Source organism: Aythya fuligula, chromosome 8, assembly GCF_009819795.1.
Source record: "Aythya fuligula isolate bAytFul2 chromosome 8, bAytFul2.pri, whole genome shotgun sequence".
Lineage (NCBI taxonomy): Eukaryota > Metazoa > Chordata > Aves > Anseriformes > Anatidae > Aythya > Aythya fuligula.
In genome coordinates, this window is record NC_045566.1 from 21,349,986 (window position 1) to 21,363,077 (window position 13,092).

Here is a 13,092-nt window from a genome sequence, read left to right on the forward strand (position 1 = left end):
GGTGGCACCTGTGGGGACAGCAGGGTGATGCAGGGACCGGGGGACGAGCCACGGTGCAGGGCTGCATCCACCCGAAGCAGCAAAGCGGTGACGGGGAATGCCCGCGGGCTGCAGGCTTGCCCAGCTGGGCATCCTTTGGGGCTCGCAGCCAAGGGGAAACGCTGTGTTTGGGGGTGGGGACGGGGCCGACGGGGACCTCTCCTGCGGGTCGGGACGGGCTGGCTGCGGCCGAGCCAGTGCTGAGTCAGCGCTCAGCAATTACTCACCCGCCAGCTCCCTCCTGCGCCGGGCCCCGTGCCAGGGAACCGATCGCCCGTGCCGGGCTGCTGGTGTGCCCAGAGGTGCCAACCCCCCCCCCCGGCACGCTTATGAGGCACAGAGGGGCTGCTCCTTCCCCTCCTGGCATCCCGATTTGTGCCTCAGCAGATGGAAAAAGCTCTTCCCCCTGTGTGGCTTGCGCTTGGAGAGGCGCGAGTAGAAGTGGCGGTGGTGCCTCCCCGCACCAGGGACTCGTGTGTGCGTCAGCTCCCCCAAATTTTGGGTGAATTTCTTCAGGAAGTGCTGCTGGGCTGGCCGGCGGCCTGCAGGCAGCCCGTGGGGGATACGTGCACTGCCTTGGGTGGGTGGCAAATGGGATCTCTGCGCGGGGTCTGGAGATGGTGCGAAATTTGGTTCGTGTGCCTCTGGACAAAGGGCTAGGGGAGGGAACAGGGGGGACATCCACAGGAGCAGGATCCGTCCTGGTGGACCCAGCATCACGCTTGCTGGCCCTTGGCCTGTCCCTCCACGGGTGACACTCCCTGGCTGAGTTTATTTCACCACGTGTCTGGTCGGAGAGGTGCTCCATGCTGCTGGCATCTCCGCCCAGGCACCTCACTGAGGTTCCCATGGGGGCACAAATTACCCCAACGAGGGGCTGCAAAATGAGCAGCCTCCCGGGACCCTGCGCAGGGATGGATGGCACCTCGGGTTCAACTGGTGTTTGCTTCTTATGTCAATAAACCCAGGTTTTTCATCTCGGTGGAAATCAACGCCCACCCAAAACTCCCTAATGCTAAAGCTTCCACCGGGGAACTAATAGGCACGCTTATAAACCTGCTCCGTTTATAACCTCTGGTTTCCAAATCATCATCGCTGCCTGAAAAACAGCCTGTTCTCCCCCGGCCAAAAATACTTTTCTCAGAAAATGTGCAGTGAGCTGCCTTCACGGGTTTTGGGGCAGAACTGGGACGGGGATGGGGATGCTCGCCCTGCATGAGCCAAGCCTGGCCGGGCACCCAAGCTGAGCTTGGGACCTGCTCGGTGCAGGATTTCTTGGACCAAAAAGGGGGAAAACTGCTCAGAAATGGTCAGAAAGGGCTGGTGGATCATGGTCACTTCTTTATCAGTTGTTCCTAAGAGGGAGAGGTTGGAGGTTAATGGAGCATCGGCGATGGGAGCGTCAGCTCCCTGCGCAAGGGCTGGGTCTGGAAGTGGTGTAATGAATGGAAAGCCCCGACCCAAAACAGCCCGCGTTGTCCTGCACTGGACGGGAAAGAGCTCGTGGAAAAGAAGGGTTAATCTGGCTCTGAAAGCTCCCAGGCAGGCGTGTGCTTCACCCTGTGTGCCGGCTCTTCTGGTCGCAGCAGCAATACAATAAGGCGCCACGTGCGAGATGAAGGGGTGGGGGAACACTTCCAGCGACAGGGAAAAAGGAAAACGGAAATCAAAAGGCCCTTGTGGAGTTGTATGAAGGCCAGATGCTGGCACAAAAGGTTTTCTTTTCATTCTGACTGCTGGTACTACTTGTCGGGGGGTCGCTCTGCTTTCCAGCACGTGCTCTCCCTTCCTGCGCCTCCCTTTGTATCGTGGAGGTTTGGGGAAGCTCGTCTTTGGGCTGTGCCAGCCCCGATGTCCTGGCGGTTATCCCTGCTGAATGCAGAGGGGATAAATGCCCAAGTCAATAGAAGGAAGAGCTGGGTCCTTTTTGCTACCCCCTCGGGCACGGAGGTTTCCACGCGGGTGTTTTGTGGTGTGGAGCACAGCCAAGGGGCGGCAGGGTGGCCACAGCGTGTGCCATCAAAGCCTGCCTGTCCCAGCCCTGATGAAGATTAGGGCAAGTCGGTTTGGGGCTCATCATCATCAGCAAATGGCCATGGGATTTTGGGATGGCCACCTTGGTTATCTTTTTTTTTTTTTTTTTTTCCCACGGATGGAGCCAGGCTCCACCATGGTGTCTCCCCCACCTCTCACCCCTCTCCCCTGCTCTTCCCTTCCAGGACAATTAGTAAAAGTGTTTGGTCTTTCGTTGGGATGAATAATTAATTCCTGAGCTTTGTGAATGATTCATGTGCCATATGCCATGGCAACGGGACGTGCCTGCCACCGGCACCTCGCACAAAGGGCAGGGATGGGGAGCGTCCAGGCGCAGGGGGCGCGTTAGGGCTGGGGGGCTCGGGGCTGCCCCTGGGCAGGCAGAGCTGAGGGCTGGGGTTGGGGGGCACAAAAATCCCCCCATCTTACTGTGTGGCCAGTTTAGGAGCCAGAGCGGCTCACCCCGATGCTCTGCACCATTTTCAGCTCAGGGTTTCCAGGAGCAAAGCGCCGTTTTGTTGCAGTTTTATTCATTTTCCATGACTTGGCTCGGTGACCATGTGGCCGTGTCCCCATACCAGAGGGGATGCTGCAGCCCTGATCACGGGAGGTGCAGAAGCATCCTCCTGGAGAAAGACCCCGATTTCTAAACCCTAAAGGGTCTGGGCTCCTAATGCTTGGGGAGAGGGAGCCGTGCTGCTGCGTTCCCCGGGTTCAGGATCCATCCCATGTGCCACTCACACACCTTCACCTCATCTTTCCCCACCCAGGAGCCACTGTGCCATCAGGACCAGCAGCTTTGCAGCCCCACAATCCACTCATGTTGCAGCCCCAAAACCTAGAAAGAACAAGGAGAAAAAAAAATAATGTCTTTCAGGTCGTTCCAAACCATGCTGTGGGCAGGGTGTGGGGCTGGCTTGTGTCCCCGTGGTTCATCCATCACGTTTTGGGAATATCAGGGCAAGCGGGGTTGTTGTTTGCAGGACTGCTGGGGTGTGTTGGTCTGCGAAACTGGTGCTGCTATCTGCAGAGAAGGGGGTGATCCAGTGGCCAAAAAGGGGAAGAATGGGGTAAATTCACCAGGTAGCTTCTTCTCCATGAGCCATTTGACCAGTCTATTAATTACGCGCTAGTCTCCCTCACGGAGTCAGGTGGCGGTTCAGGCCTTGAGGGGCCTTTCCACTTAATTATAAATATTAATTTGTGTGCCAGCCAGCACCCTGCCTGGCCCAGATTTGGAGCCGGGATGGCTCTGGCAGCTCGCTGGCACCTGCAGCCCCGTGCAGGGCCCGGGTGGGCATCGCCGGGGGGTGCTCGGTTTGGCGAGGGGGAGACGGAGCCGTCTGCTTTGGGGGTCAGCGTTTGCTTGGGAAAACAGCTTTGGGATGCGCATCAGCAGGGTCCCTAAGGACAGAGCTGCCTGTTGGGAACTTGGGATGTGATTTGTTTGTTTTGTTTTTCTTTTCCCTCCCCTCCCGGGACAAGGGCTCCAGCCCCAAGGTGCCTCCGGAGCTCACTGCACGCTCCAGGGGCTGCACGTAAATAAAAGGAGCGCATCCCGGCTCCGTCCGTTTATAATTTTTATTATTTATTTATTTATTTTCTCCTGAGCATGTGTTTGTCTGCTGCTGATTGCTCACTATTCGATGGTACTCTGCGGATTAGCATATCTTTCCCATCCTGCCTCCTCTCTTATTTGCATCCTTCCAGTGGATCCTCTCTGCTCCTTTCTCCACCTGAATCTCTCTTCCCCCTTCCCTCCGAAGAAGTAGAGCTCGCCCCTTTGCCTGGGTGACCTATAAAAACGCCTTCACTTTTTTTCCCTTTTTTTTTTCTTTTTTTTTTTTTTTTTTCTCCGGTACATATGATGAAAAGCATGAGATCACTGGGATTTTTATAGCCCAATCTGGCAGCTTTTTCAGATAACTTGGATGGCGAGATGTAATTTTAGTTTGGGTCCTTGCCTAAAAATAAAGAATAATTATTAGTACCTCAGACGTGGATATTGTAAAGCGTTCAAGAGGGTTGAAATTGTTCTGCAGATACCAGAGCTGCCTCCTCGTATCGGCACGGAGCCGTCCCCTCTCTGCAGGAAGCCACAAGGCACCAAAAACGGCGTGCCAAAATCCGTGGGCACGTGCCGAGGGGATGCTGCTGCCCGGCCCTGGGGCTGATGCTCGCCAGCAGGCTAGGTGCTGGAGCGATTTTTCTCCCTCGTTTTTCACATTTTGGCTGCTGAAGCTCGTTTCCAATTTCATTTCGGTTCGTTTGAGTTGACGAAGCTTTTAAAGACGCCCCTGGAGCAGATTTAAAGGGGGGAGGAGGAGAGGCTGGACCTTCCCCGGGTGGTTTCAGAACCAGGTCTTTCCCCGAGCGATGCGCGTGGCGCTGAAACCGGCTCGCGCCTTCCCGGAGCAGAAGTGGGTCGTGCGGCGCGATGTGGGTCACGCTGTGCCAAAAAAGCACACCTGGGAGGGTTAACGAGCAATTAACAGCTGCCCATGTCCAGAAACGCCCGTGTCCAGAGCAGGAGGGTGTTTGGAGCATCCTACGAGCAGAGATGTCTGTGTGTACAGAAGCCTGGCCATGGGGAGATGTGATGTGTTTTATTAGGGCAACCCAAGGGCTTGGAAAAAGCAGACAGAAGCCAGGCTTGCGTGCCTGAAAGCCTGCTTGTTTTTTTCCAGCCACCTCGGTTGGTCTAAAATGAATCCTGGGCAGCTGAGCCCCTGCTCAGGGCCGTGTGGGTGCTCTGGGACTCTGGGCTGGCCAGCAGCAGCTCCAGCGGTGCGCCCTCCTTCATGGGAAGGATGCGTGGGGTCATCTTTAGGCTGTTGGCTGGGGGAAACATCTACAGTGCCACCACCTCGCTTCGGGGATCTGTCCGACCCCCCCGGTGGCAGAGCTCGTGATGTGCCCTGTCCCCCCGCAAGGACAAGGAGCACGTCACCTTGCCACAGAGGAGTCCCATTCTTAGCAGCGAATTTAGGGCGCGACGGAGGGCTGCCCTGGAATCGCATGAACCTTGCCTGGAGGCTCCTCGCACAGGCTCCCGAGCCCTTCAAAGCAATCTGGGTTAGCAGAGGACTTTGCAGCCAGGGCTGGTCCGAGCTCGTGGGGTGTCCGGCCGGCGCTGGAAGCTGGGGAGATGCTGGTGAGGTTGGGATGGCTCCATCTCCATCGCTCCCCCAGGCTCTGTAGGACCAGCTCGGTGCAACTGCATTTCCTCATCCCTGTGGGATGCAGGGACACGAGGAGCAAAAGCCGCAGGTCCTGGGGGCCGTTTGGCACAGGGTGTGCTTCCACTGGTGGCTGGGGAGTGCTGGATTGTCCTGCTGTCACTGCAGGTGGCTCCAAAGACATGAAAGCACCCGCGCTCCTCTCTCTCCTGTGCGCTGCCGAGTGGCCGCGCTGTATCGGTTATTGATTTTGATCTCACAGACGATTTAACAAAGCAGCTCTACCGAGCTTCTGGGTGCTCCTGGCTTCATGAAGCCCCTCTCCTCTCTCCCACCTGCCTGGTGTCAGCTTTTAGCAGGGACTGGGGCTTGTCCAGAAGGTGCCACTGCGGCTGTGAGCCCAGGGGTCCCTTGGGATCGGGCCCTGGGTGGTGTCGGGGTGAGGCTGGGGCAGGCTGTGCCGCCCTTCTGCAAACAAAATCAGCCTGGTAAAATGGGGAGGAGGGCACGGAAACGGGCTGTAAGAGCCTGCTGTGCTGCTGGGAGGGTCTGGTGCCAGGAAACCGAGCCGCCTTCCCGAGGGGCGCCGGGCCCTGCGTGCCTTGGGGAGCGGGGCAGGGAGTGAGCGCTAATTGCTCAGCGCGCCAGAGAGCCGCTCTGGCCTGTAATTAGGTGGATTAGTGGAACAATGACCCAATTTCCCTCGGTTTTTGGATTGCTGCAAGCAGCCCCGAGGTGGCTGCCGCCCTCTGTCCCGCTCTCCTCACCGTCCCCTCCTCTCCTCCCCCTGCTCCTGCTGCCTTCTCCTCCTCCTCTTCCTCACCCAGCCCGGGTGGGACGGGTGGCCACGAGCTCTGGTGACACTGTCTTGTGCTGTCGGTGTCACCAAGCCCCCCGATTCCTCCTGCACTGCCAGCACCTCGGGTATTTCCACTGCTGGCCCTGCTGCGTGCTGGCCCCCTTCTGCCCCAGTTTGTTTTCTAGAGATTGGGAAGTTTCTGTGTTTAAAAAATCACCTCTGGAGCCCTTCCTGTGCTTTCCAAGGTCATCAAACTTTCATCGCTGTATATTTTTGAATGTTTTTATCTATGGCGGGGTATCGCTGGGGGTTCCCAGGGTTGGGGAGCTTTGGCTGGCCGTAGCAGCCCGCGAGCCCCTGTTGCAGCATCCAAGGGGGCTTTGGTGGCACGCGGGATTTGGGAGGCGCTGGATCGTTGCACCCACACCGGGTCCTGCCCGTGGGACCTCGTTCCCTGGGTGGGGGATGCTCCACGGGGCCCTAACCCCGCTCTCTCCGTGTCTGCCCGCAGCATCCTCGCCACGGCCGGGACGCATTTCAACACGCACGTGGACCTGCGCACCCTGCGTGCCGTGCGCGTCCTCAGGCCCCTGAAGCTCGTCTCGGGCATTCCCAGTAAGTCAGACAATCCCAGTTCTCCTCCTGGGGCGTTCGTGTCCCTTTCCCGTCTCCTCCAGACCAAGGGGAGCTTGTTTCACCTCGGCGATGTGCTGTGGAAATTGGGGAAAGGGAGGGGAAGAAGCTGGTGGGTGACAATGGGAGGTGACCAGCTGGTGTCCCCAGGTCCCCTGAGGCCCACTGGTGGCTTGGTGCCCCCTGCCAGCTCTGGGGTCCTGCTCCCTGGCCAGCAGGCTGTGGGTGGATCCTCCCAGGACTTGATTCAGGGGAGATTTCATCTTTTTGCAAGGTTTCCTCTGCAGGAACAGGGATAAATAAATAAAGTAGGCTGCTGCCGTGGCTTCCCTCCTCGGGCACCTGCTCGCGTTGCCTTGAGGAGATGCTCACCTGGATGCCCAGAGCTTTACCACCCCCTCCCAGGAGACTGTAGGGGTGATGTGCTGCAGGCAGCGAGCAGTTTGGGGTTCTGGGGGTGTTGTGGGGTTTATCCCAGCGATGCCCAGGTGGTGCTGGGGAGCTCACCCTGCCCCTCTGGCTGTTGGTGAGGTGGGAGCAGGGGTGCCTGGTTCTGAACAGCGTGTGCTGAGCTGAGCTGGGCTCTTCCTTTTCCCTCCCAGGCCTGCAGATCGTGCTGAAGTCCATCATGAAGGCCATGGTGCCTCTCCTCCAGATCGGCTTGCTGCTCTTTTTCGCCATTCTCATGTTTGCCATCATCGGCCTGGAGTTCTACAGCGGGAAGCTGCACCGAGCCTGCTACACGAACAATTCAGGTGAGGAAGGCAGCTCTGTGCACCCTGAGCATGCAAAAAAAGAACCAAAAACAAACCAAAACAAAAAAAAAATGGTTTGCTCCGTGTAGTGCATGCGACCCCTGGCTTGCACCCAGGGTGCATCAATTCCTCGTCGTGCCCTGCTCTGTCCCCAGCCCCCCTGCGTTTGGGCTCTTCTCCTCCCTGACCGCCGCGTCCTTTGGCTCTGCCCTGTGCCCGCAGGCGAGCTGGAGGAGCTGGACCCCCCCCACCCGTGCGGGGTGCAGGGTTGCCCCCCGGGCTACGAATGCCGGGAGTGGATCGGTCCCAACGACGGGATCACGCAGTTCGACAACATCCTCTTCGCTGTGCTGACCGTCTTCCAGTGCATCACCATGGAAGGGTGGACCACAGTCCTGTACAACGTGAGTGGCGAGGCCGGGGGGTCCGTGGGGTGGCTGGGTGTGGGGACGGGGTGCTGGAGATGGCAGCTCCGTGGCCTGAAAGGCTTTGAGATCCTGAGGGATGGAGATGGTGCCAGCGCGTCCCATTTGGGTGGGATTTGCCCCGGCTCCCGTAACGCCTGGAGGTTCGCGGCGTGGCGTCGCTCTGTGGGAGGCAAATTGCACGGCTTGGCATGGGGAGATGTGCTTCAATGTTTGCCGAGGAAGACTGCTCTGTAACCCCAGAAAAGGCGGTGTGCTGCAAGTGTTGGGACCTCGTTCCTTTTTATTTGTGCTAAGGGATACGGGTTGGCATCCATGGGGCTGCTGGACCACCCAAACCCAGCCTGGGGGAGCGTTTCGTGGCCAGGGCTCTGTCTTGCCGTGAGGATTCATTTTTCCTCCCCGTAAAGGAGCTGTTGGTGCCTGGCTCTCGCTGCTTTGGTGGGGAATGGGGCAGAATTGAACAGCCATCACACCGGGGGGATGCACTGATGCTCATTTGGGGTTCTCAGGGATGCTGGGGACTGGGTGTTGGGATGATTTTCCCAGCAGCAGGCGCCTCGGCGGCCAGCTGTGCTCTGTCATCCTGTCCCCGACGGCCAGGACATCGCGCTGCCTCCCCTTCCCGCTCCTCTGCAGAGTACCAGCTATTACTTACCCGTAATGGGAAGTATCAGGGACCTTCCTCGGCTGCTAATTGAGTGAGGACTTGGGTCTTGGTGGTAAAATGCTGCTGATTCACTTTGCACGTCCCTCGCCCTCCCCCTGTCTCGCAGGGATGCGCATGCTGCGGGCACTCTGTCCCCGCATGTGACAGCAGCAAAGTGGGCTTCGGACCCTTTTTATGAGGAAAAAAGCAAATGTAGAGGTGTGAGCAGGCATGTGCATGGGGGGCTGAGGGGGTTCTCACCTCCTCCAGGTCTGGGGGGGTCGGCCAGGGGGTCTGTGCCTTACGCTGCTGGTGTCAAGTGATGGGACCGAGTCCCTTCAGGTGAGCCAGGCAGCCTTGCAGGGGAGAGGAGGTGGCAGGGAAAACGCTTCTGCAATCTCTCAGAGAAATTGCTTACTCTAATATTCCCCCGCGTAGCTGCTTCGTGATTTTAAGACCCATTTTCCCCCAATTTTGCCAGGTCTTGGAGCGCGGCTCTCACAATTTGTAGAAAGCGTCGCGGAAAGCTAATCAGCCCCGCGGTGCTTTCCACATGTGTTATTTTGTGGATGCGCTCGGCTTTCGCCTTGTTTTCAACAGCCTTGCCTGCGTGAAAGGCAGGCTTGCTCTGCAGAAATCGGCGTGTGCTTGGGGGGAGGAAAAACAAGCCTCAGACTGCGGGGTGCTGTGTCTTTCCCTGGGAGCGTGCAGGGTTTCATTCTTTTTTTGAGGTGGGTTTTGGTTGGCGGTCCCTCCAGCTGTCCAAAATGGAAGCTGAGGAACATTTTGCTTTTCCTGCTGCTGGAGCAGATCCCCCTTGCCTGGGATGCTCTGAAACCAGGCCTGATTTCTGCTGGGACCGCAGGGAAGCCCCCACTGGCAGAGGGGACCCCTGTCCTGCCTCCCTGCTGCAGTGGCGCAGGGATGCTGAGCGCGGCGGGGAGGCTCAGCCTGGTGAAAAGGCAGGAAAGGGAGCTTGAAATCATGACTTCCTCCACAACACCGGCTCCGAGGGCTGTGTTTATTGTTTATTCACCAGGATTTGTTTGTTTGCTCCAGCTCTGGAGGCGCTCGGCTGCTGTTTGCAGGTAGCAGGCAGGAGCGCGTTTTTGGGAGCTGCTGGCAGCCGCTTTCCCCGCACTACTGGGAGCTGGGATTTGGGGTAAAAACACCCAGTGAGGGCACCCAGTGCTCACACAGGCTGAGGAACATGGCCTCGGGATAGGGCTTGACCCTCGCCTGTCCCAGCTGTGTGCTTTGCCCCCGGCACTGATGGAGCTGGGGATGTTGGCTGCGTGGTGCAGGGACCGCAGCCCATGGCCAGGTTTCGGTGCAGGACAAGAGCATGGAAAAAACCCTCCTTTCCTCACTGGGGAAGGGATGCTGAGGTGGGAAGAGGCAGCCCCAGTGAAATGAGGGTGGCTGGAGCAACCCAAGGCAGACAGGAGGGCTGGCACAGCCCCAGTAGCCGTGCTGAAGCTGGGTCGTGCAAGCAGCCGGCTCCATTTTTGCCCAGGGCCACGGCCGTCAGCACTAATGGGTAAAATCCTTCTGCCTCCCGAGCAGCACTGGAAGAGCATCCGTGCTGCTAATTAAAAATGTATGGCAAGGCGTCAAGGGAGCAAGCAGGCCACAGCTGCTTGCTGTAAACCCCAAATCCCTCTTGCAACACAAGAGGTAGGACTGGGGAAAAAGAGGGTGGTAAAATGCAGGGGGTGCCACGAGACCAACATTTTTGGCACTGGCAGGCCCTGAGCATCGCTCAGGTGCATTCAGCCCGGTGCCTTTCCAAGGGAGAGGAGGCAGAGGGAGGGATGCTGGTGAGTGAAGGAGGTGGGAGAGGTGTCAAAAGGGGGAAAGCTCTCGGTGGCTGAGCCCTCCATGCCCTGGGACACCGCCAGGCGCTCGAGCTGGAGCCCTCGCTGAGGGAGGAGTCCTGCTGCGTGTGCTTCAAATTAAAACAAACCAAAAATCCCAGCTGGGGAGGGATCAAAATTTAATCGACACACCATGCCTCCAGCAGGTGCAGATCTTATTACCTCTGTGGCTATTTTGGGGGGCCAGGGAAGCCGAAAAGCCCCCAGCACCACAGGACAGAGCCCCTTCTGCTCCTTGCCTGCAACTTAACCACAGGTTTAAAAGGCAAGCGAGGGCTTCAGGAAGGAGGAGCTGAGGAAGTTCCACCCCAAAGCCTTAAAACCATCCTAACTTTTAACTATTTGAGCTGCTTTCCCCCCACCCCGAGGTTGCTCCTGGTCACTGCGCCCTGCTAGGTGCTGCTGCACGCACCCCGAGCAGAAACGGGCAGAAAGCCGGGTTTTTGTTCCCCTCCTGGCTCGGCTCTTTGTTAGCACTTAAAGCCAGACCCTCTCCAGCTTGCCAAATGTTCCTGCTTTTTTTTTTTTTTTTTTTTTTTTAAAATGTGTGTGCACGCTGAAATGACACAGCAAGAAACAAACTGTGTCTGCTGGATCCACAGCTTCGCAGGCATGTTCTGTCGCAAGCTGCCTGCCCACACCCTCTGCCTGCCTGCCAGGGAAAGTCTCTGCCCTGGGCCGGCTGCTGAAGGCAGCAGAGCCTGGGATGCTCTGGCACTGCCCAACGAGAACGAGCAGGGGGCTCGAGCCCCTCCTCATTAAGCCCAGAGCCTCTAATTGCCTTTCGCATCCCAGCAAAGGTTTCCTTCGCAGCCCCTGGAAGGCGGTGCTGGGGTGCCTGGCTGCGACTTCTCGGCAGATCAGAGTCGAACAGAGCCAAAACCAGTCTCCACGCCCGTTTCAGGAATTTCCAAAACACTTATTTTTTTCCGTAATGCTTTTAGCATCATTTTTTCCGGGTCAAAAATTTAGAAAATAGAAAAATGAAATAGAACGGAGTGTTTTTTCCCCATTCTTTGTTTTTTTTTTCCCTCTCTCCCCATTCCTTCCCAGCAAGACGTGTGCCCATGCGCTTCAGCCCTTGCTGAGCATCCCGTGTCCTGTTTTGGGGACCTCTTCCCACTCCCCATCCCCTTTCCCCCCGGGGTCTGCGCGGTGCTGTGGGCACAGCGTCGGGGCGCCCACCAAGGGCAGGATGCGGCCCGCCGGGGGCCGGCCCTTGCTCGGTGAAGGAAATGTACCAATTTCCTCATTAACCTAATTTGGAGAAGAAAAGCATTTTCATTCAGATCTTGTACAGCACCGGGGTCGCTGATGGATACCAGGCGCGGCTGGCGGGGAGTGAGGCATGGCCCTGCATGCGGGAGATGAAATTACTGCTATTAAAGGGAAGAAGGAGATCTGTTACTGCGCTGGGGAGAGCAGCAGCGGGTGTCAAGGTCTTGAGGGAGCTGGTTAGGTCAGGGAATCTGCTGGGAGATTTTTTTTTGTTGTGTTGTCTTTCTTTTTTGCTGGATTGCGATGCTGTGCCTGCTGGTCTGTGCGCGCGGCTCACCTGGATGTGGCTGCGGTTTGCGGGGATGAGGAGGGATGGCTGCAGCCACCCCAAAAAGCCATCAGGAGATGCCAAACCAGGGATCTGGTGTGCGAATTGTGGTGCCCCGTGCTGCGCGTGTCCCCGAGCAGGTGGCCAGGCGGTTGCGGCATTGGCTGTATATCACCCCAATCCAATTACCTGCTGTCTCGCTCCAGATTTGAGCAGAAATCGTGGAGGCTCTCCTAATGCAGATGAATTTTGACAGGGGAGGTGGCTGCGTGCGGGCCACCGGTGTGTGCAGGGCACTGTGTGGGTGCTGGGCGCAGCGACCACCTCCACCAGAGCACAGCTCTGCTCCTTCTCCATCCACCCATCGCCCTTCCTCTCCTTCCACTTTCCATCAAGCCACTGGGAAATAAGGACTAAAGGTGCCCTGCAAAGGCAGAAGGCGCTTTCTGCTTATTTTTAGGTAGGAGAAATTGAGTTTGTGGTTGTTTTATTATTTCACCCCCCCCAACCCAGCAAAGAAATCCTGAAGTTTCCTATGCGAGCACAGCCTGAGGGAGGGTACGTGTGGGCTGCAAGCCTGTGCTTTGCATTCGACGGCGGGATATATTTAGACTTCTTTAGATTTCTGGCCCCCGAGTGAGACCTGCTTTTGCAGCTCCCTGCGCCTTTTCCTGCCCTTCGGAAGCACAGGGGCTGCCCAAAGAGCAGAGCTGCTCCCTGGGGTGCCCGGGTGCCCACTGGGGTGGATGCAGGGCTGGCTCCATCACCCCTGAGGACAGAGCTCCATGGGGTGGCTTGGGTCCCTTGTAGGCTGAAGGCACACGATGGTGTCTCAGGTATTCCCGAAGGTGGTAGCAAGCATATTTCTTGGGCAGGTGGCCGTGGAAAAGCACGGGTGGTGGTGTTTTGGGTGCTGAGGTGTGTAATAGGGTGTGCAGGGCTGTGGGGGTGTCCCATCCCTGGAGGTATCCAGGAGATGTGTGGATGTGGCACCGAGGGGAATGGGGAGACTTGGCTTGGATTTGGTGATCTTGAAGGTCTTTCCCAACCGAGATGGATCTAAAATTCTATAGTAAGAAGGTTGCAGCTTTAAAGTGAAGGGGAGAAGAAGGATCAGCCATCAGGCAGCGCCTTGGTTTCCCAAAGGGCTTGTGTG

At 57.5% G+C, this 13,092-nt stretch overlaps 1 protein-coding gene across 1 annotated transcript in view; it reads left to right on the forward strand.

Annotated features, from left to right (window-relative positions):
• Positions 1-13,092, forward strand: part of CACNA1E (calcium voltage-gated channel subunit alpha1 E) — a 77,442-nt gene that overhangs the window by 16,245 nt on the left and 48,105 nt on the right. The window contains exons 5-7 of the mRNA XM_032192425.1: positions 6,563-6,666; positions 7,287-7,439; positions 7,662-7,843. Coding sequence (XP_032048316.1) covers positions 6,563-6,666; positions 7,287-7,439; positions 7,662-7,843 — 439 coding nt within the window. The remainder of the gene's footprint in view (positions 1-6,562; positions 6,667-7,286; positions 7,440-7,661; positions 7,844-13,092) is intronic.